The 20,172-nt window shown below is 38.9% G+C and overlaps 1 protein-coding gene across 1 annotated transcript; it reads left to right on the plus strand.

The window, feature by feature from the left end:
• The first annotated feature begins 17,542 nt into the window (after positions 1-17,542).
• Positions 17,543-19,113, plus strand: LOC116188940 (dehydrodolichyl diphosphate synthase 2-like). The gene is made up of 3 exons (XM_031518392.1): positions 17,543-18,130; positions 18,220-18,290; positions 18,499-19,113. Exons 1-3 carry the CDS (start codon positions 17,693-17,695, stop codon positions 18,947-18,949), a joined length of 960 nt encoding a protein of 319 aa, XP_031374252.1. The 5' UTR covers positions 17,543-17,692; the 3' UTR covers positions 18,950-19,113.
• The last annotated feature ends 1,059 nt before the right edge of the window (positions 19,114-20,172 follow it).

Here is a 20,172-nt window from a genome sequence, read left to right on the forward strand (position 1 = left end):
AAACTAACCTTGGGGGTGTCGGTAAATTACAAAATGACGCTTCTGCCCTTAACTTGAAAATTTAATTTCAGAAAAGGGAAACAACGCAATACGGGCCACCTCGGCCTTTAACCGGCACCGACCAATTCCTTGGATATTTCAGGGTTATGTGAGAACCCCGTAAAAGCCAAAGATTCAGTCGATCTATCCGGAAGTGATCTAGGAAGAACTTCTATATTCCGACATGAATTACCTGAAATCAGGTAAAACTCAAGTCAAAACACACAAATCTTTCCTAGACGTCCATGTTACATCGTATCGCGCATCTCAGATTTGAAAGTATGCGGATTTTGAAAATGGCATTACCACCATTTTGTCATTCGTCGACGCGAATTACCGGTTAATGGCTAATTCGTGCAAGCTTGTTAAAGTCGAGTGAATTAATCGCGTGAGCGTTCCGATTAACCCGTTCGTAAAATTAATGCTTAAGGATTATTGCCGAATGCATTAATTTAGTGAAAACGATACGTGACTCGGCGACCAAGACGATTCCATAAGGATCGAGGATAATTTGGTCAAATGACCGAAACTACCCTCTATACCAAATGGACCCGAATGAGTCATCGATACGTGAATCTATGCATGTTGCTTAAAAAAAGACAATTTATGCAAAGTTTGCGATGTAAATGCAATTACAAATGCACACAATCCGAGAAAACAATTTCATACGGAAAGAGGAAGCCAAACTCGACTCAAGGAGAGTCAAGAGGGTCTCGGCCTCTTCCTCTTGAGGATGGCCGAGAGCTCTATTGACTCAAATAGAGTCTCAAATGATTTCCTCGTCCTATTTTTGTTGTTTTCTCGCATGTTCGAATAATAAGCATGACAACTAACGCATGTTTTAACGAAAGTCGGTATTGCCATGAGTTGAATAACACATTCAAATATGCAAACATGCACAAACATGTTATTTAAGGAATCGATAAAACAATACCGACTTCATGCACTCGATAAAACACGATGAAACTCGGGAATCGAACTTGGATCGGGTCAAGAAGACCATTCCTTGTCCGAAAAGAGCAAAAGAGCAAAAGAGCATTCGGTCACCTCCCTTGGCGACAAACCCATGAGTTCTCGTCTTTCCCGGGTCGGAATATTCTTCTCGACTATGATCCAAGCATTTCCTGACATATTGACATGTTAATAGATGGTAAACATGCATAATATAACATAAAAGTGCATAAAAATGTAAACTTGCAAGTGAGCATGCTTAATACACCGTATAACTCCCCAAACGCAAAGATAATGTAAAAGTCTTAACTTCTCTAAGTCGAAAATGGTCATACCTAGCCTCAAGGGTCGAGGACAAGTCGGAAAAACAGCTGGAAAAGGCTTGCTGGAATTCGGATGCTTGGGCGGTACCGTTCACCCAAGAAGGCACCCGATTTTGGCTAGCTTGCATCGGTGGCTCGGGATGGTTGCACGAGCTGGCTCGGGCTATGACACCTCCCTAGAGGGTGCTGGAGGTGACTACAGGTGGCTCGTGACCTGCGAGAACCTACGTTAACTCAAAAAGACAAGAAAACCCGATAAGCTCAAAACTGTCTTTTTTTATCCGGTTTGGAAAAGCTTTAGTTTGAGTGGGTTTTAATGGGTTGTTTGATGGCTCCTTCCTCCTGGAAGACCCTTGGGGAGTGCTTAAGGATCGGCTCGAGCTAAAACTCCAATAAGTGGCCCGGTTAAAGAGATGGCTCGGGGCACAAAGCCGGCTGCCACCCGAGGACAGTTTCTGAATCGGTACTGACCACAACTGGTTCGGGCTGTTGGAGGCTTCAAACTTAAAATCTAAGCTCGAAAATGGATAAAGGGGGTCAAAAACATGTGGGATATGAAGTTTGGATTTAAGGCGAGATGATGATCATCGTAATTCCAACTTAAGTCTTGAGGGTTTTTGCTTAGTTTTTGCTGAGCTATGGGCTGCGGTTTGCTTGAGGGAGTTGAGAGGATTTGAAGAGTGAGAAATGCTAGAGAGATGGCATGAAGTAAGTTGTGATTAGCTTAATGACATAAAGGGTATATATAGATAAGATCAAGTGCAATTAAGTGAGAAAAAGCTTGATTAAGGGCATGCTTAGGCTTGGGCGGTTTCTTAATGGAGATAAGGATGAATTTGAACCATGGAATTGAAGAAGAAGAGTTAAAATGCATTAATGGAGATGGATGGGAAGTTGGAGTGTAAAAGAGAAAGACTTAGGATATTTTCAATGCAAGTGGGCAATGGTGGCTAGCTTTGTCTTGAGCAAAGGGGAAGAAGATGCCGTGGGTCCCTCTTGGGTTGGAGTTGAGTCGGGAGGAAGCTCGAATCTCGATTGATCGTGCGTTCGAGGCCCGTAGTTCAAATTGAACATCGAATCAACAATGTACGCGATAAAACAGTTCAAATGAGCCAAAGATTGGCATTTTTCGTGAGAAAATGCCTCGTGTAGTCGTGAGGCTCGAAAGCCGATTTTGCTCATTTTAAGTGCTCAAAGCGAAGTTAACTGTTTCTGACGGCATATCTTGCATCTGTGTTTTGCATTGGTCATTTTGATATGCATTGTCAGTTGGAATGAATAGTTGACCCTTAAGCTGGTATTACAAATGTGGAGCCGGAGACGTCATATGAGGTCGAAACTAGATTTCTTAGATTACTTTCTGAGTTGCTTGGGTAATCTGGAGATCATTGTGATCTCTGTTTGTTGAAAACAGACCTCTAAGGACTAGGAAAGTGCATCTAAGACCATTAAAGCACTACTCGGGAGGCCTAGATGAGTTGTGCAGCTCAGTATGATGATTCCACATTGAGTCTTGGGATGGCTAACACTGTGTAGGATAATCGTCCAGCTCAAGTTTCCGCCAAAAGGACATCCGGATATGAATTTCCGTTGAAAATGATCTTTTATGCTCCTCGGAGGTCACTCAGGAAACTGAAAGGAGTTATGCTGTCTGATTTGCCCAATTGCGTCTGTCTGCTGGAGTTATTAGGGCAATGCAAGGTCAACTTTGTTTGCCATTATTCCGTCAGACCAGTCTCCAGTTATGCATTTTCAAAGAAGGGTATGCTTGTAATGTCGCTCGGAAGTCATTTGAAGTGTCAGCGTGGCTTCAAAGAGACAATCTGAAACACTGCTCATGCTCTGTATGTTTGTGGCACATGGCCGCGTCTGACATTTGGAATTAACTTTTCTCCGAGAAATCGGCATTTTTGGACTTCCACTGAAAAGTTGTCTGTACACAGAAAGTTATTATGTATAGAGCATATGATCTACGAAATGCGTTTGAAGACACTTTTCATCTGTTTAGCACTATGTGAATTTTTGGAGTCCAATATTGAGTATCTTCCGGTGGTCAAGCGAACTATTGGAAAATAGGACTATCGACGTGGTATTCTGAAAATTGCCGGTTTGGGGATTGTTTGGCTTCTTCTTGCTCTATTAGCTCTGTATGTCGTTGGATGATTTTGTATGTTCTTTTGTAGTGTGCTTGAATCATCTGCCTGTCTCTATTGACTTGAGAATGAATAGCATTTTGCTGCTCTGTCGAGCCCTCTTATGCATCGATACTCAAGTCGTAGTCTGGATCGCTGTTGATAGGCATCGCCTGAATTGGTGAGCCAAAATGGGATGCTGACAACTGGTAGCGAAGGGTTTTACCCAAAGGGAGGGGATCGACTTCAATGAAGTGTTTTCTCCTGTGGTGAAGCATAGCTATATCAGAGTGTTGTTACTGGTGGCCTTGTATGACCTCTAGCTGGGGCAACTCGATGTGAAAACAACTTTTCTGCATGGAGAACTCAAGGAGAAGATCTACTTGCAGCAATCTGAGGGGTTTGTTGTTCCGGGAAAAGAAGGCCACGTTTGTTTGTTGAAGAAATCTCTTTATGGGCTCAAGCAGTCTCCTCGACAATTGTACAAGAGTTTGATTCATTTATGAGCAAAAGTAGTTTCATGCAGAATAAGTATGATTGTTGTGTGTACTTGAAGAAGCTCGGTGATGGTTCATATATTTATATGTTATTACATGTTGATGATATGCTGATAGCTGCGAAGATAGAAAGGAAATTGACAGGTTAAAGTATTAGTTGAATGAGGAATTCGAGATGAAAGATTTAGGAGCTGCGAAGAAGATACTCGGGATGGAAATCAATGGGGGCAGAGTTGCAAGTACATTGTTTTTGTCACAGAGGAACTACCTCTAGAAGGTCTTGCAACGTTTTAATCAATATGATTCCAAACTAGTTGATACACCTTTGGTTTCGCACTTTAAATTGTCTGCTCATTCATCTCCTAAAAGTGAAGCTGAGATCGTTACATGTCAAAAGTTCCTTATGCTAGTGCAGTTGGAAGTTTAATGTATGCTATGTTATGCACTAGACCTGATATAGCACAAGCTGTGTGCGTAATGAGCAGGTATATGGCGGATCCTGGGAAGGATCACTGGAAAGCAGTTCAATGGATCCTTCGTTACCTGAAGGGCACTGCAGATGTGGGTCTATTATTCAAGAAAGACAATAACAACAAGTGCAGGATTGTCGGTTATACATATTCAAATTATGCAGCGAACAGAGATAAGAGGAAATCAATGATTGGGTATGTCTTTACTTTATCTGGGCGTACTGTGAGTTGGAAGGCAGTGTTGCAGTACATGGTGGCCTTGTCTACAACAGAGGCCAAGTACGTGGCTATGGCTGAAGCGGTAAAGGAAAGCATATGGCTGAAGGGCTTGGTTGGTGATTTTGGTGTGGAACTTGAGAAGACGGTTTTGTATTCCAATAGCTAGAGTGCAATTTGTTTGACGAAGAACCAGGTTTATCACGAGAGGACCAAGCATATCAACGTCCGATACCATTTCATTCGGGAAGTTGCAAATGAAGGTATAGTTCAGATCGAGAAGGTCGGGACAGAGGACGACCCCGCGGATATAATGACAAAGCCAGTGACTACGAACAAGTTCAGGCATTGCCTAGACTTGGCGAGCATTTGCAGTAAGTGAGGAGGAGCCCTTCGGGGTTGTGGCAGCATTAGACTCGCGCATGATTGATGAAGCACGACTTGGCCAAATATGAGCCAAGGTGGATATGTAATGATATGTCTCACATTTGACAATGAGATATTGAAGACTTGATGAATGAAGGAATGGACGATGACGAAGAAGGCTTGGAAGCAATTGAGTCCCTGCGGCGACTCTGTCAAGATTGTCGCGACAAAGGGCACAACAAAATGCTTCGGTGCGGCTCTATTCAAATTGCCATGGCAACATCCAGAAATTGCCGTGGCAATTCTTCCTGTTGATCTCAATTCGCTTTGCCGTGGTAAAACTGACAAATTGCCAGCAGTGGCAATTTGGCTGTTCGAGATATTTTTGGTAGATTTTGGCTGAGATATTTCTTTTGATTTTGTCGAGTTGTTTCCATTTAAGCGTGTATCTCTTATCAAAATATATTGGGGGTGTGATATCTCTAATGTAATGGGAGATTCAATGAGAGGTTGAAAGATAGAGAGCTTGGGAGACACTCAAGAGCGAGAGGGCTAAGGTTCTCGGTGTAGTGATCTTGAGTGGAAGTCGAGTGAGATGGGTCTCTGTAACTTGTAATCTCCCTTCTTCCTCGTGAATTATTCTCTGGCGTTACCCGTAAAGGTTTACCCTTTCTCGTTGGAAGGGATTTTACCACATAAATCGATCGTGTTTTAATTTCTCGCTTTCTCTTCGTTTGATTGTTAGCCGCATCAAGATCCCAACAGATCATGTACAAAGAATACAAGACACAAATACAACTTCTTTTCAAGCTTTTGATATATACAAGACGCTTATCACCGCTACATGCGGAATTATTTAATAAATTATAGTTTAATTAATTTATGGCGTTAATACATGAATTTTACAAATTTAACTATGATCAAATTTATTTTAATTCAAATTGAACTGTCATCAATATCGAAAAACAATATGTACAATACTTCTTATAAGTGTTATTTTTTAATGAAATTATCGTAAAAACAGTAAGAAAAACAATAATATATATATCAATTGAATGAAAAATATGGGAGAAACCGCACTTTCTCTAAAAGAAAGAGAAGGGTCAGAGAGGAGAGAATATAAGGGATGTGGGATGGTGAAAAGTGTGTTAATGGATAATATTTTTTTCATATTTTACAATTATATATCCTTTAATTTAATAGTTGTAATAAATCCAAACATATACAGTAAGGGTAATAATTTCAAGAAGCAAAAGTTAGACAAACTAATTTTCTTTTCACATATAAATAATATAGATAGATATAGTTAACTCAACCCTCTCTTGTTAGGATTTTACAAGTAAGAAGAGGTTATTCCAGCTTTCTTCCTCATTGCAAAATACACAGGTGGTACTATCACACCCCGCATACTAAATAAGGTTAAATGATTTTTACAATATTTTTATTGGATTAAATTATTTCAACAGATTTTTTCTAATTCCTCCACATTATTATTACATGTTAATTATTTATTAAGAACTTTACGTTAAAAAAAATAAGTTTACTTATTTACTCAAAAAGACATCTTAAAAATATGCAACGTATTTACTGTAATCTAATAATTGTTTGTATACTGAAGATTTTGCAGATAGAGCCCACTTTCACAATAATCGTAAGTTCGTTCACAAACTCTCTTCTCGCGACAAATTGCCTATCCCCAAAGGATGTAATAATTGTTTTTTTTTTCCATAAGTGGAGGAACTTAACCTAGGAAATGAAAAGTTGAAGGATCAAAACGGAGTGATGTATCAGAAATATATGGTTATTCTCTTATAAATATATGAAATACATATGTTATAGATTAAAGAAAAATGAACAAGTACATGAATACTTTTTTTAAGAGTCAGGAGTGGTTTTGGTCCCTGAAAGATCCCGTAGCCATGGGTTTGGTCCCTCAAAAATTTTTGCCAGTGTTTTCGTCCCTCAATCTCCATTCTGTCTGATATTTTAGTCCTGCCGTCATCTATCGCGTGCCAACCGTGACGGAAATCTCACGTGGCGGATGAGCTGGACGTAACGCCATTAAACACCCCCCAAATTGCCAAAAAACGGCGTCGTTGTCTTCCTCGGTCGAAGGTCGGCTGAAAATCCAAGCCGATGCATCCATTCCCGCCAAAATCACTCTCTAATGTTGTCGTTCGAACTTCTAGGTCAAACCGAGGGCCCCAAATGCTATAATCGTTGTACAAATCGATTTGGGAGAGTTGAAATTGGGCGGAAGATCTGCTATTCGTACATTGAAGAGGCGAAGGTTTCAACAGCAGTATACTCGATCGAAGCAATTTTCGTTTGTTGGCATCGGTCGGTCAGTGAAAATTCCCTTCCCTTTTCACTTTTTGTTGTTGAATGGTAGTTGGAATATTTGGGAATGGCAAAAAGCCGACTTTGGTTGTTGTCCCATACGGTTGTGAAGCAAATGTTGTCGAATGACAGTGGGAAACTTCCAATTTGTTGTTTGCTGCTGTTCCTCCCATCACAACCTTTTACCCATTTTTCCTTACTTTGTGGTCCCTTCTTGTCGTCCCATTTGTGTTCACTGCTCTTTGTTATTATCCCCTTCTTGGTTCTTGTCGTCACTTTTTATCTGTGGTCCCTTCTTCTTGTCCACCGTTATGTGGTTCACAGCTATTAGTTCTGAGCAATAGTGATGTTCTTTTTTTTTAATACATGTACAGATAATGGATGAGGACTTGTACACGTTGATTTTTCACCATGGGGGTGAGTTAGTCTCTGAACCCCGTGTGCAAAATGTTGGTGGAGAAATTGATGTATAGGGGGATGTAGATATTAACCTAGTATCAAAACCCATCATTGAGAACTTATATGTTGAGCATGGATATAGAAAACCAAAGAAGATCTTGTGGTTGGTTCTCGGTTTAGAAGTGCATGAAGGGCTGAGGGATTTTGAGACAGACCAAGATGCTCATACACTATATGCATCAATTAGAAATGTCAGAGAAATCGATTTTTTCTTCATCCAAAATGAAGAAGAGATTGTTGCAGCAGAACTTGCAAATCAAGTTATGCAATTTATAGTATCTGATGAAGATGACAGTGAAGATGAAGAACGAGATGAAGATGCACTGGAGCTTGAGTCTGATGGTTTAGATGATTCAGATGATGCTTGGGTACCAGGGCAAGATGGGGATGAACATGATGACTGCACTGGCGATGATCGTGATGCAGGGGAAGGTGGAGGGGTTGCAACAATGGGCAAAACAGTGGAAGTTGCAGTGGAAGTTGAAGCTGCAGGGGAAGTTCCAATTCAAGAAGCAGGGGAAGAAGCAAGGGAAAAGGGTAGGGAAAGAATCAACAGGGCTGAATATTCTCGTGTGAGAAGACCTAAATGGAGACCTTGCAATGCACTAAACAGAACAACAAGGGAAGAACCATCTGATCATCAAGGTGCTGATGAATTTGTAGAGGAAACCGAGTATCACTCTGAAGACTTGCAAAACCTGAAGGGAAGCGATGATGAATCTGCTAAGACGCCTGCTTTTTTTTCACGAGAATGCAGAATATGGTCAAGTACAGCTTAAACTAGATATGTTATTTCCTAACTTGCAAGTTTTCAAAGAGGTTGTGAAAGATTATACAATTTCAATTGGGAGGGAAGTGGTTATGAAGAAGAATGATAAGGTCAGGTGTAGATTCAAGTGTCAACCTGGCTGTGAGTGGGAGGCCTTTTGTTCTTGGTTAGAACCATATGGTGCTTTTCAGCTGAAGAAGTTGATTCCCAATCACAGTTGCTCAAGGAAGTTGAAGAATAAGCAAGCATACAGTAAATGGATTGCTAAGAAACTGGTAAACCAATTGAGAAAGGATACCTAATATGATTGCAGGGGATGCATATAAATATTTATCTGAGGTATTCTCCATTAAAGTTGGTGAATGGAAGATATACAGTGCCTTACGGATTGCAAAAAAGAAAGTTGAAGGAAGTGAAAAGAAGCAATATGGCAGATTAAGGGACTACTGTGGAGAGATTATAGCAAGCAACCCAGGTTCCAGTGCAGTAATTGGGGTAGAGAGACCAGCTTGAGCTTCCCTCCCATTTTTGATAGGATGTACATATGCTTTGATGCCAGTAAAAGGGGGTTGCTAGCTGGGTGCAAACCACTTTGCTAGCTGCTGTCACACGGGATCCGAACCACGCATTCTATGTAATAGCATATGAAGTTGTGGAACAGGAGACTAAAGACAGTTGGAGTTGGTTCTTGAGAAGGCTACTTGAAGACATTGAAGATCCAAGGAAACATGGTTGGGAGTTTATATCAGACATGCAAAAGGTAATTGTATTTTGTTTTATATTGCATTTTCATTTTCCATAACTTCCTGTATGGATCTAAATATTTTTCTCCAAATTTTCTTTCACAGGGCCTTAGGGAGACAATTAAGGAATTATGCCTAGACATAATTCACAGGTTTTGTGTGAAACATCTAGAAGCAAATGTATGGAAAAATTGGCACCGTGTAGATCTTAGGAAAAAGCTATAGCAGTGTGCTAGATCAAACACCATGGGAGAGTTTGAAAGGCATTTTGAGGAGCTTAGATGTATAAGTGAGGAAGCCTATGAATATCTCGGGTTGTTGGACAAGCATAGCTGGACTATGACAGCCTTCAAAGTACATACCAAGAACCAAAGCCTGTGCAATAACATGTCTGAGCAGTTCAATGCTGCTATAGTGAAGTATCGAGCAAGACCTATCATCAACATGTTGGAAGAGATCAGGTTATATTTGATGAGGAAGATAAACTATAATAGGAATCAGATTGCAAGATATAGAGGTCCAATCACACCAACTGCACAGTCTAAGTTAGAAATAGCAAAAAGGGATAGTCACAAATGGCATGCTCTTTGGGCTGGAGACCCTAAGCTTGCAAGGTTTCAGGTGCAACATATATACAGCAGCAACCATCAGCATGTTGTTAACTTGAAGATGTCGACCTGTTCATATAAAGAGTGGAATTTGTGTGGGATCCCTTGTAAGCATGCAGTAGCATGTATGCACTCGGTTGGCATTGATGCATAGAAGCATGTCAATCCATGCTATTTTAAGGAAACATGAGAGAGGATTTATGCTCAGTATATTGCTCCACTGAGAGGTGAAGATCAATGGATTAAGTCAGGTGCAGAATCTGTTGAGGCTCCAAGATTTGCCAAGGGTGGTGGTCGTCCAAAAAAGAAAAGGTCCAAGGCTAATGATGTGCCTCAAAACCCATATAAGTCTAAAAGAAAGTACAAGGAAATACAATGTGGAAGATGTGGTGAGAAATGACACAATGTGAACAGATGCAAGGGTACGGTATCGAATGATAAGCAAAGGAAGAAGGCTAGGACTGATACCAGCCCCCAAAATGTCTCAGCTTTACCCTCTGAGACTCGACTTACAGGAGAAGAATTGCAAGTATACTGACTTTCAACTGCATATTTTCCCTATTTGTACTATTGATATGTGAAATTGACAAACTATTGCCTTTAGGGAGTGGCATCAAGTGGGGTCCAGCAGCCAAAGATGATGTCTCAAGAAGTAGACAACATTTCTCAGTCTAGCATGACTCATCTAGAACCAAGGAGACCTCAGAAGCTAGCAATCAGATCAAGTATGAGAAAATCAACAACAAAGACAGTTGACAATGGTGCACCAACGTCAATTTCACCAAATCAAACTCAACATTCAATTGTAAAGGTGGGTTATTATTCTTATGTGCCCGTGCTTGTGCTGGTGTGTTTTAGTGTACTCATCTACCTGTGCTGGTGTGTTTTCATGTGCTCAGTGATGGTTCTTCCCTTGTTGTTCTGTTTAGTGTGCTCATCTGCCTGTGCTGGTGTGTTTTAGTGTGCTCATCTGCCTGTGCTGGTGTGTTTTCATGTGCTCAGTGATGTGCTTTTAGTGCTTGTGTAAGTTCAAGCTATTGATCTTTGTTGTGCTTGTGCTACTGAACTTTGCAGGGAATGTCACCATCGATGTGTCAGCATTTGACTAGTGACCCCTCCAATGCTCATGTTATCTCAGGACCCAGCGAACCTAAGAAGCAAACAAACAAGCCAAAAAAGGATTCAAGGAAGCGAAAGAAGTAGTCCATTTTGTATAGAGAATACTGTGGTTTGTGAATACTTTTGATAATGTTAGGTGGCATTGTGGCCATTGGCTTTAGATACCTTTTGTATAGAGAAGAATTTGATACCTTTTTGTATAGACAAGAATGTTAATGAATGGCCACTCAATAATGTCAGTTTTTATTGTATATATGGTTTACATATTGCAAGTTAGTATATTGATTGCAAGTTTCATTTGGTATACAGATTACAAGTTTCATATGGTATAGAGACTACTGTGGAAATTGTATTGTGATTGCATTTGCTATACAGTCAGGTAAAAACCAAATGCAAATTCCAGAGCAGTATGCACAATCCAGAGCAGCGAAATCAAATTGCATATGCTAAACGGATGAAAGATGCAGATGAAGATGGACAAATGGACAAGAACTGATGGCAAACGAATTTTATTAACCAACATCAATACAAACCAAGTCATACACAGGGCTGAGTTAGATAGCAACTTGCAAAAACTTCCAACTCATTGCTTTAACAGTACCATATCAATACAACATATCCTAGCTAACTAAAACTACCCATAATCCATCCATAACCAAGCTCAGGACCACCCACAGCAATCCTCACAACCAACAAGCTCAGTCGACTGAGAGGAAGCTCATAAAATAGCTATCCTCACAACCAACACACACACACACTACAATAGTCAAAATCCACCACAGCCGAGCCAGCTTCTTCAATTGACTCTCACACTCCACAATCCTGCTTTTTAACAACACCACATTCCTCTGAAGTTGGACTTTAACTGAAGAAGTGTCAAGCTGGTCTTCCCATTGAAAATAACTGCAGGTATGAGCTTCATCCTTCCATAAAGGACACCTATAAAATGGTCGATCAGGATTTGCAATGGTATTCGAGATCATTCGACGTGCTCTTTGTCCACAATAACAAAGAATCGATCCAGCTCCAAAGATGCTGGAACTGCAATTGGAATGACAGCTCACACTCGATTTCTGATCTTTGTTCATCTCTTTCCTCTGCAATTGAATTGTAATTGGAGTGGCAAATGATTAAGGCTTCTTTCCCTCACCTAAATTTCTTCCTTCCTCTTCGATTGAGTTGTGATTTCGAGTGAACAGTCTCCAATTTCTTGCTCCAAAGCCTCATACTTCTTCCGATTGTTGGGTAATTCCAGGTGCTCCAAAGCCTCGTACTTATTCCAGTCTCCTTCCTTTGCGATTGAACCTTAAATCGATTGCCCAGCCTCGGATTTCTTCCTTCAAAGTCTCAAACCTCTTCCTTCCTCTACACTAGATTTGCAATTGCAGTTAGGGTTTCGAATTTGGAGGAGCAAAATCGCAATTAGGGATTCTGGGTTCAAGGGGCATTCAACGCACCGTTTATGTTATTGAGTAAGAGGGGGGAACGACGTCGTTTAGGGCGGCCTTCGATCGACGAAGACGACGACGCCGTTTTTGTTAATTTTGCAGGGTGGTTAACGACGTTAAGTCCAGCTCATTCACCACGTGAGATTTCCGTCATCGTTGGCACGCGAAAGATGACGGCAGGACTAAAACATAAGACGGAATGGATATTGAGGGACGAAAACAATGGCAAAAGTTTTTTAGGGATTGAACCCAAGGTTTTGAAATCTTTTAGGGACCAAAACCACACTCAACTCTTTTTTTAATGCATTATGTAATGAAATGTAATTAATTTCTTATCTTTAATATATATATATATAGTTGACTAGGATTATTTTCGTTTGTTATCGTGTTTTATCATATCGTCTTTTATCATATAATGAAATTAAGAATTCTTTTCATTTTTATCAGACCTACCGGGAACTGTTTTTTTTCATATAATCACGGAGAGGTTTCCATTACAAGTGAAATTCGCTATATTTTTAATATTTTTGTTTTATAGTTTTTCTTTTGTTATAAGGGAGATCCGTAAATCTGGTATAATAAAATAGAAATTCTAATAATTAATAAAAAGATACGGTAATTTCGCTAGAATATTGAAATCTAAAACCTCTTGTTTGTTGCATCCTCTTTGATCATTTTATAGCTCTTATTGGAAGACATAAATGAGATGAACAAGAGATGAACAACAAGCCAGTAACTTTTTACTATGGCATGACGGCCCATGCCGAGCTTAGGCTTTGTTTAGTTTTAGATTTTTTTTTCTATACTCCACTTAACTTTACTCATTTTCAATTTAACAACATAATTATTATTATTTCCTTTTTTTCTTTAATTTTTTAATCATTCAATGAAATTTTAATATTAAATTCTCTCAACAATCATTACTTTTTTATTTTCTCCCTCCACTTTATTATTACAACCCTATTAAATATATATATATTTATATATATATATATATTTATACATAGTTGGAATGGAATTGAGTTAAACTCAACTCCATTTCCAAACAATCCCTCATTTCCCAGTTCTCTGGACTGATTTTGAGAAAAGTTAATAGGGATTCATCGTGACCGACCAAATGGAGTAGGTTTGGTTTCAGCCTGCGAAATCAATTGAGTCGCTTGTAAGTGCATTGAATTAAATTATTAAGAGCTCAACCATATTTCTGATTCTGAAAAATTCTTTATACATTACTGTGATGCAGGAAATCCAGCTAACAACGGCCTTCTGCATTTATTTGCGTTTCCTTTTTTGGTCCATCGTTGGAAGTACATTAACGGAGTTTGTATGTTCATTTATTTAATATATGTATAGCGTAATGGCGCACATCTTCATCTAGTAATCATAATATTCTACATTCGATACTCGTCATTAGACAACCCGTAACCATTTATTAGCTATTAAGATTTCTATTTTCATTATAGTAAACTCATTGACGTTCCTTATAATAAAAAAAAATTGTCTAATAATATGTCCTCCCTATTAACTTAAAGATGGCACATAACAAATTTTGAACTCTTAAAAAGCAATTAAAGCTTCTCTCTCTTTGACATTATCTATTCTTCCAAATTTACCCCACTCTCATTCAACAAGAATCAAGAGTCTCTTAATTACTTTTTTTCCGGTTACAAGGGAGTCCAAATGGCAGTATAATAAAATAAAAATCTTAATAATTAATAAAATGATACGAATAATCCTACTGGGTATCGAACCTGTAACGTTATCATTTTTTCCCTCCTTCAATATCCCATGCAACCACGCATAAACCCTTCTTCAACAAGTGAAAGTTATTTTATTTTATTTTCTTTAGTTATTACAGGAAGTGCGATAAAGAACAAATACATGGCTCACTTAAGATGAACATAATCATAAAGTAAGAAATTTTAAACACCTTAAAAAATATAAACAAAACAAAGTAAGAATAAATTCAATGAGTGCCCAACATACTTTATATTCCATCAATTTTTATTTTGCGTAATTTTTATGAAAAAATTTTTGTTCCTTCATTTGCGTGGAACTTTATACAGAAAGGATTATCAAACGCTTGCATAAAAAAAAGGAACTACCATTGTGATGTATATATAATGCAAGTCAAGTTCAGTTATCAACTGAACTGATTGACTGAATTGGTTGTGTGTATTTCATCAATTTAGAAATACTTAGTTTGTGTGATATAACTCTTGACATAGAATAATGGACTCCAAAATAATCAATGTCCTAATTTATATATCGATCGACACAAATTCTAATAAGCCCACAAGCGTTGAACCATGAGATTATGCAGTTCACTTAAACGGAGCTCCAATTGTCCACTATCTCCTATGTTACTTAATAATTTTCTACATAAATTTGCACATACCTAAACCAAAAAATGGAATTGCTTGACACCAAGCTATAAATATGAGAAGAGAAAAAAGAACAAAGCAGTGATATTTCCATTTTGATTCTGTCAAATACTTATATATTTAACTGATCATTAAATTTTTATTTTCTAAAATATTTGAAAAAACTCTGAATATTTCTTATAATGGGGCATGTACATAGGGGATGTGGACGTGGAGATAAAGAAAAAATTAATAAACAGAGAGACTCTAAATTCTGATCGGGAGAAAGATCATATTAGGAAGAAAAGCCAATGTGGGAAAGAGAGAAGCATATAATGTTTTTAGTACACCAAAAATCTGCCTAAGTATCGTTCTTAACTTCAAGGGTTTGACTTAATAGTTAAGAAGGAGTTCATGTATCCACTCAATCTAGGGTTTAAAACTCCTTGGAGGCACCGGAGTATCTTTGGCGTGACCACCAGCTCCATACACTGCCGGGAGTTCACGGAGTCCTGTGCATTAGTCGGGCGAAGCCCGGATACTTCGAGTCAACAAAAAAAAAGTATCATTTTAAAATTTTTAGGAAGACTAGAGGAAGGATCTTAGTGCAGTGATATAAAGCGTCGACTTGAAATCAAGAGGCTCTGGGTTTGATCCTCATCAATAAGATTTATTTGCCCGTTTATTTCATTTTATTTCCTATCATTCTACTAGTTCCATGGGTTTCCTTAAAAAGAATTATTAGGATGACTACTAGGCTTAATTTTAGGATAAAAGCATTTCTCAAGTGTGTATGTTTAATTGTTGTGTTTGTATCTCACATTTAGTGGTATTTTCGACATATTAGACTCTCGAAGTTCATTGGAACAAGCAAGGATCAATGGAGCAGTCAGGCTAGACCGTTGTTTGGGTGCTGCTCCATGTGAGAACCGCAATCTCCCCCTCAAGACCACAGTTCCGAGTTGGGTTAGAACCCCCATTTCGATTCTGTGATAGCCAGATCCATCTAGAGAATGCGAAGCAATGAGTCGGTTAATAGTTCTATAACTAATAGTTCATGGTAGGGCTCCTTTCACTATCAAGCATCTTGATACTGCGGTCTGGCACCAATTCTCTGATTTTTGAACCCTGTTCATGGTCGGCAGAGCCCCAATTTAAGCCTTGTATAACTTGGTTGTTTCTCATTGTATTTATTTAAGGGATTGGTTAGAGTTGTGATTTGTGAGAACTTTGAATTTGTGGTTAGTGTTTTCACATTTTCTCTTAATTCTCCCCTGGTACTCTGGCGATTCCTTGCTCATTAGTGAAGAACGAAGCTTGTCCTTCACTTCTGGATGTTTCCCTTTTAGTCACATTGATTTGGAGGTTTTTATCACATAAATGAGTGTATCGTTCTTCTATCTTTTCCACTACTTCATTATTCTCAAGTTCGATTTCTTCATTTATGCAGCGAGAAATTTTTTTCGTAATTCTATCTCGTCAGATGGCATGAGAAAAAAACTAATAGGATTGCAACAAATAAGAAAATGATTATTAGTTACCTAAATGATTGCTTTGTTCTTAATTGAATCTCATTGATTATTTCTCGCTGTATTATTATGAGATACAACCATTTAAGATTTAAGATTTTCTCCCTTGCAGCATTGGATAAGCCTCATCGTTTATTTGATCTATGCATGCATTTAATTGATGTCTGCGTGTGTCAATCTGTCAGAAGTGATCATGAGCGTTTAATGTATGATCTCTTTGGAAGGGTTTTTCCAACTTCTTTTTCCCCTTTTTTTTACACTTAATTGAATCTATAATATTAATCGATATGGGTTGGTTCAAATAGTTTGGCACTTGTTCCCCTTAAATAAAATCTCTAGTTCAAGTCTTATGAATGGAGAAAATCCATGCTGGGAGCGCTTTATTTCTTAGAGGGCCAACACAATTTGACCGAATTAGTTGGAGCCTAATTGAACTTCTAGATATCAGAATTTATACTGAAAAAAATCTATAATATCAGAGAAAGAGGGTGTAGAGTAGCTGCATGGTGGCGCACATCCTTGCCTGTTAATCAAGTGGTTGTCGGTTTTATTCTCATGGCGGGACTATCTGTGCCTTTTAATTAGCTATTAGGATTATGATTTCTATTTCATTATATTAGGCTCATGTGCTTTTTGTAACAAGAAAAAGAAAAATCTATAATATTACTATATTTCCCTTTATGTTTCATTGTGCACCATGAACTAATGAACCCGACTAATTCAGTCTGAATCGGATTATCCCATAAAGGGTAAATCTCTTTCAGCGTAAGTTTTCTTCTTTACAAAACTCAAATTGAAATCATCGCTTAATGGGAATAAGTACCGAACTAATCAAAGCACTTGAACTAATCCACGTTGGTCACTTTATCACCCTTGACTTAAACTATCCATTTAATAATAGCTTTTGATTCATGAATCTCATTTTTCTTTTTTCGGTGTACATCCATGAAATTTATAATCTAACAAAAGGACATCACGATTGAGGAAGGGGTCTTAGTGCAGTGGCCAAGACACCGACTCGAGAGGTCTTGGGTTCAATCCTTACCAGTGAAACGTATGTGCCCTTTATTTCGTTTAATTTCTATCTTTTTATTAGGCCCATGAACCTCCCTTATAGGGAAGGAAAAAAAAGATATCACAACTATAAATAGTAAGAGGAGGATATATCTTCTGCCATGGAAGAGACATTTTCCTTGTGTAGAGCTAACTTAGAGCATTCTGTGAGGTCTGTGACTTGGCCAACAACCTGCCACCCTTCCAAGCACAAGCACTTTAATCAAACGCAAGCACCTTAAATTAACCCTAACATTCTCCACGATCATGCTGTCACTTCGCGCCACCATTTCGGTGGCAGATAAGCCTATCAGTCTCAACCAAAGTCCCTGCCTATCTACTAAGACTCAAACACTCTCGCTGTTGTCCCTCTCTCAATCGATACAGCGGCGAGCCTTGGTTAGTGCCACAGATGGGGCCAAGGACTTTGAGGTGGTCAACGGCAGAATGGCCTCCGCCGGCGGCTTGACGAGGGTGGAGGTGGACCTGCTGCCCTCTGGCCTCCGGCAAGAGCTGATGCCCAGGCATGTGGCGGTATGCGCCGATGGATGTGGCAGATGGGCCCATAAGCGGGGGCTGCCACCATCAGCGGGCCATGCGGCAGGAGTGCGGTCCTTGAAGGAGATGATTGACCTCAGTGGTAAATGGGGGATTAAGGTGCTTACCGTGTTTTTATTCTCGACGGAGAACTGGTTTCGACCCAAAGTGAGCCGCCTCTTCCCGCTTTTATGAAGTTTTAGAGCTTATTACCGCATCATATCTTATGGTTAAGATGAGTTGCTTTCTCGGTGCAGGCCGAGGTTGACTTCTACATGGATTTGTACGAAAGGGTCGTAGAACACGAGCTGATGTCAGCTTGCTCTGGGTAATTTTCAGCTCTCAATATTCTTCGGCTTGTTCATCCTTCCCAGAGTTACACTAATATGATGTAATATGACACTATGATGTCATTATATTATAGCTCACCCGCAATGTACTTAGTTGGTGAGAGCAAGATGACCGTGATGGAATTTTTAGATTATATAATTGAAAACCATAGCCTAAGTTGGTGTATTTTCCATTGTTTGCGACAGAGATGGGGTGAGACTATCCATGATAGGAGATGCGTCAAGGCTCCCCAAGTCATTCCAGGAAGTGTGGGCTAAAGCAGAGCAATCGACGAAGAATAACTCCGGGCTTCACCTCATTCTCGCTATGAGCTATGGCGGGAAATATGACATAACTCAGGCATGCAAAAGCATAGCTCACAAAGTGGAAGACGGTCTGATCACATTGGAAGATATCGACGAGAAACTGGTTGGGCAAGAAATATCTACTGGCCGTGCAGAGTTTCCCTGTGTAGATTTATGGATGCGGACGAGCGGTGAACTACGAATCAGTAACTTCCTGCTGTGGGAATTGGCCTATGCCGAGCTTTACTTCTCCCCAGTTCTCTGGCCCGATTTCGGGAAGGCTGAGTTCGTGGAGGCCTTACATTCATACCAGCAGAGACAGAGACGATTTGGTGATAGGGTTTCATCATGAGACGGCTCCATATAGAGTATATGGTCAGTTTCAATCTACTAGTACTAGTGATTGCTAGGGGTGTGCACGAGCATATCGGTTGGAACCTACCCAATAATAGATTTTGGATAACTATTAATATAAAATGAGTACGTTCCATGCATTGTTATCTGCCCGCACACTCAATATGCATAATTATAACCCACGCACTAACCCACAAGGCAACATCTACTTGCAGCTTTATTTCTTCGTCAATTAGCTTTGCTCCCTAAATATTATACATTTTTTTTAATGAAATTAGATAGATATTATGCATTTAATTATCATTAATATTACTTTAAGCAACAAAATATTATGATTAATTAAATCTGCCCATAGACCCATTGAACCCCCGATTAAACTCATAAATCCATGAACCCATATCCTATCAGATTCAACATCCAGTCCGGTTATAATAACACTGGTTTCAGGTATGAAAATTAGTAATCGGTAAAATTAGGTTCTAGTTCCAATTCCATTGACAAATACTCGAAACCAGAATCAGGACTGAACATATAAAAATATATATACCATGTCCTCATTTTTTTTCGGTTACAAAGGAGACCTATGGGTTTAGTACATTGAAATAAAAATTCTTATATCTAATAAATGGGCACGTATAGTCCTATCTAGTATCAAATCTAGAACATCTTTTTTACCGGGCAATAAAGTGCGTCACTGTGCTACATTATCTTTTGATTATACCATATTATCATTTTTTACACATGTATTTATTTATTCATATTATTATTTTTAAATAAAATCAAATGAAACTCAATTTCTCCACATTTTCACCTCCATTCAATTAAATTTCGTTCTCATAATTCCAACTCTATTCCACTCATATGCTTTTATTGACTCAAGTTTCAACTCTATTCTATTAATTCATTCCATACGATTTTATGCACTCATTGTGTATAGAATTATTTGGCAATTGTTGAAGATTATTTGAACCAATAAAATAGCTATGGAAACCTTCTTCGGTCCAGCAAAGTCAATTGAGTGATTTATACTAATATTATGATGGCAAACCCTAAAACCCTATAAAAAAACAAGGTACTCAGACCCAACCACCTAGTGATTGCTATGGAAACCTTCTTCAGTCCAACAAGGTCCATTGAGTGACTTATACTCACTCCACGTACTAGTAAAAAAGCCGTGTGTGAGGAAAAGATGATGTAACGCAGTGGCGCATGCACTTTTAT

Source organism: Punica granatum, chromosome 8 (genome assembly GCF_007655135.1).
Source record: "Punica granatum isolate Tunisia-2019 chromosome 8, ASM765513v2, whole genome shotgun sequence".
Lineage (NCBI taxonomy): Eukaryota > Viridiplantae > Streptophyta > Magnoliopsida > Myrtales > Lythraceae > Punica > Punica granatum.

Excerpts from the sequence above, each read along its gene's own strand:
- LOC116188940 (XM_031518392.1), top strand. The coding sequence starts at position 17,693 with ATGCTGTCACTTCGCGCCACCATTTCGGTGGCAGATAAGCCTATCAGT. Across the intron at positions 18,131-18,219 it reads AGAACTGGTTTCGACCCAAA|GCCGAGGTTGACTTCTACAT; the intron begins GTGAGCCGCCTC and ends TTCTCGGTGCAG. Across the intron at positions 18,291-18,498 it reads CTGATGTCAGCTTGCTCTGG|AGATGGGGTGAGACTATCCA; the intron begins GTAATTTTCAGC and ends TGTTTGCGACAG.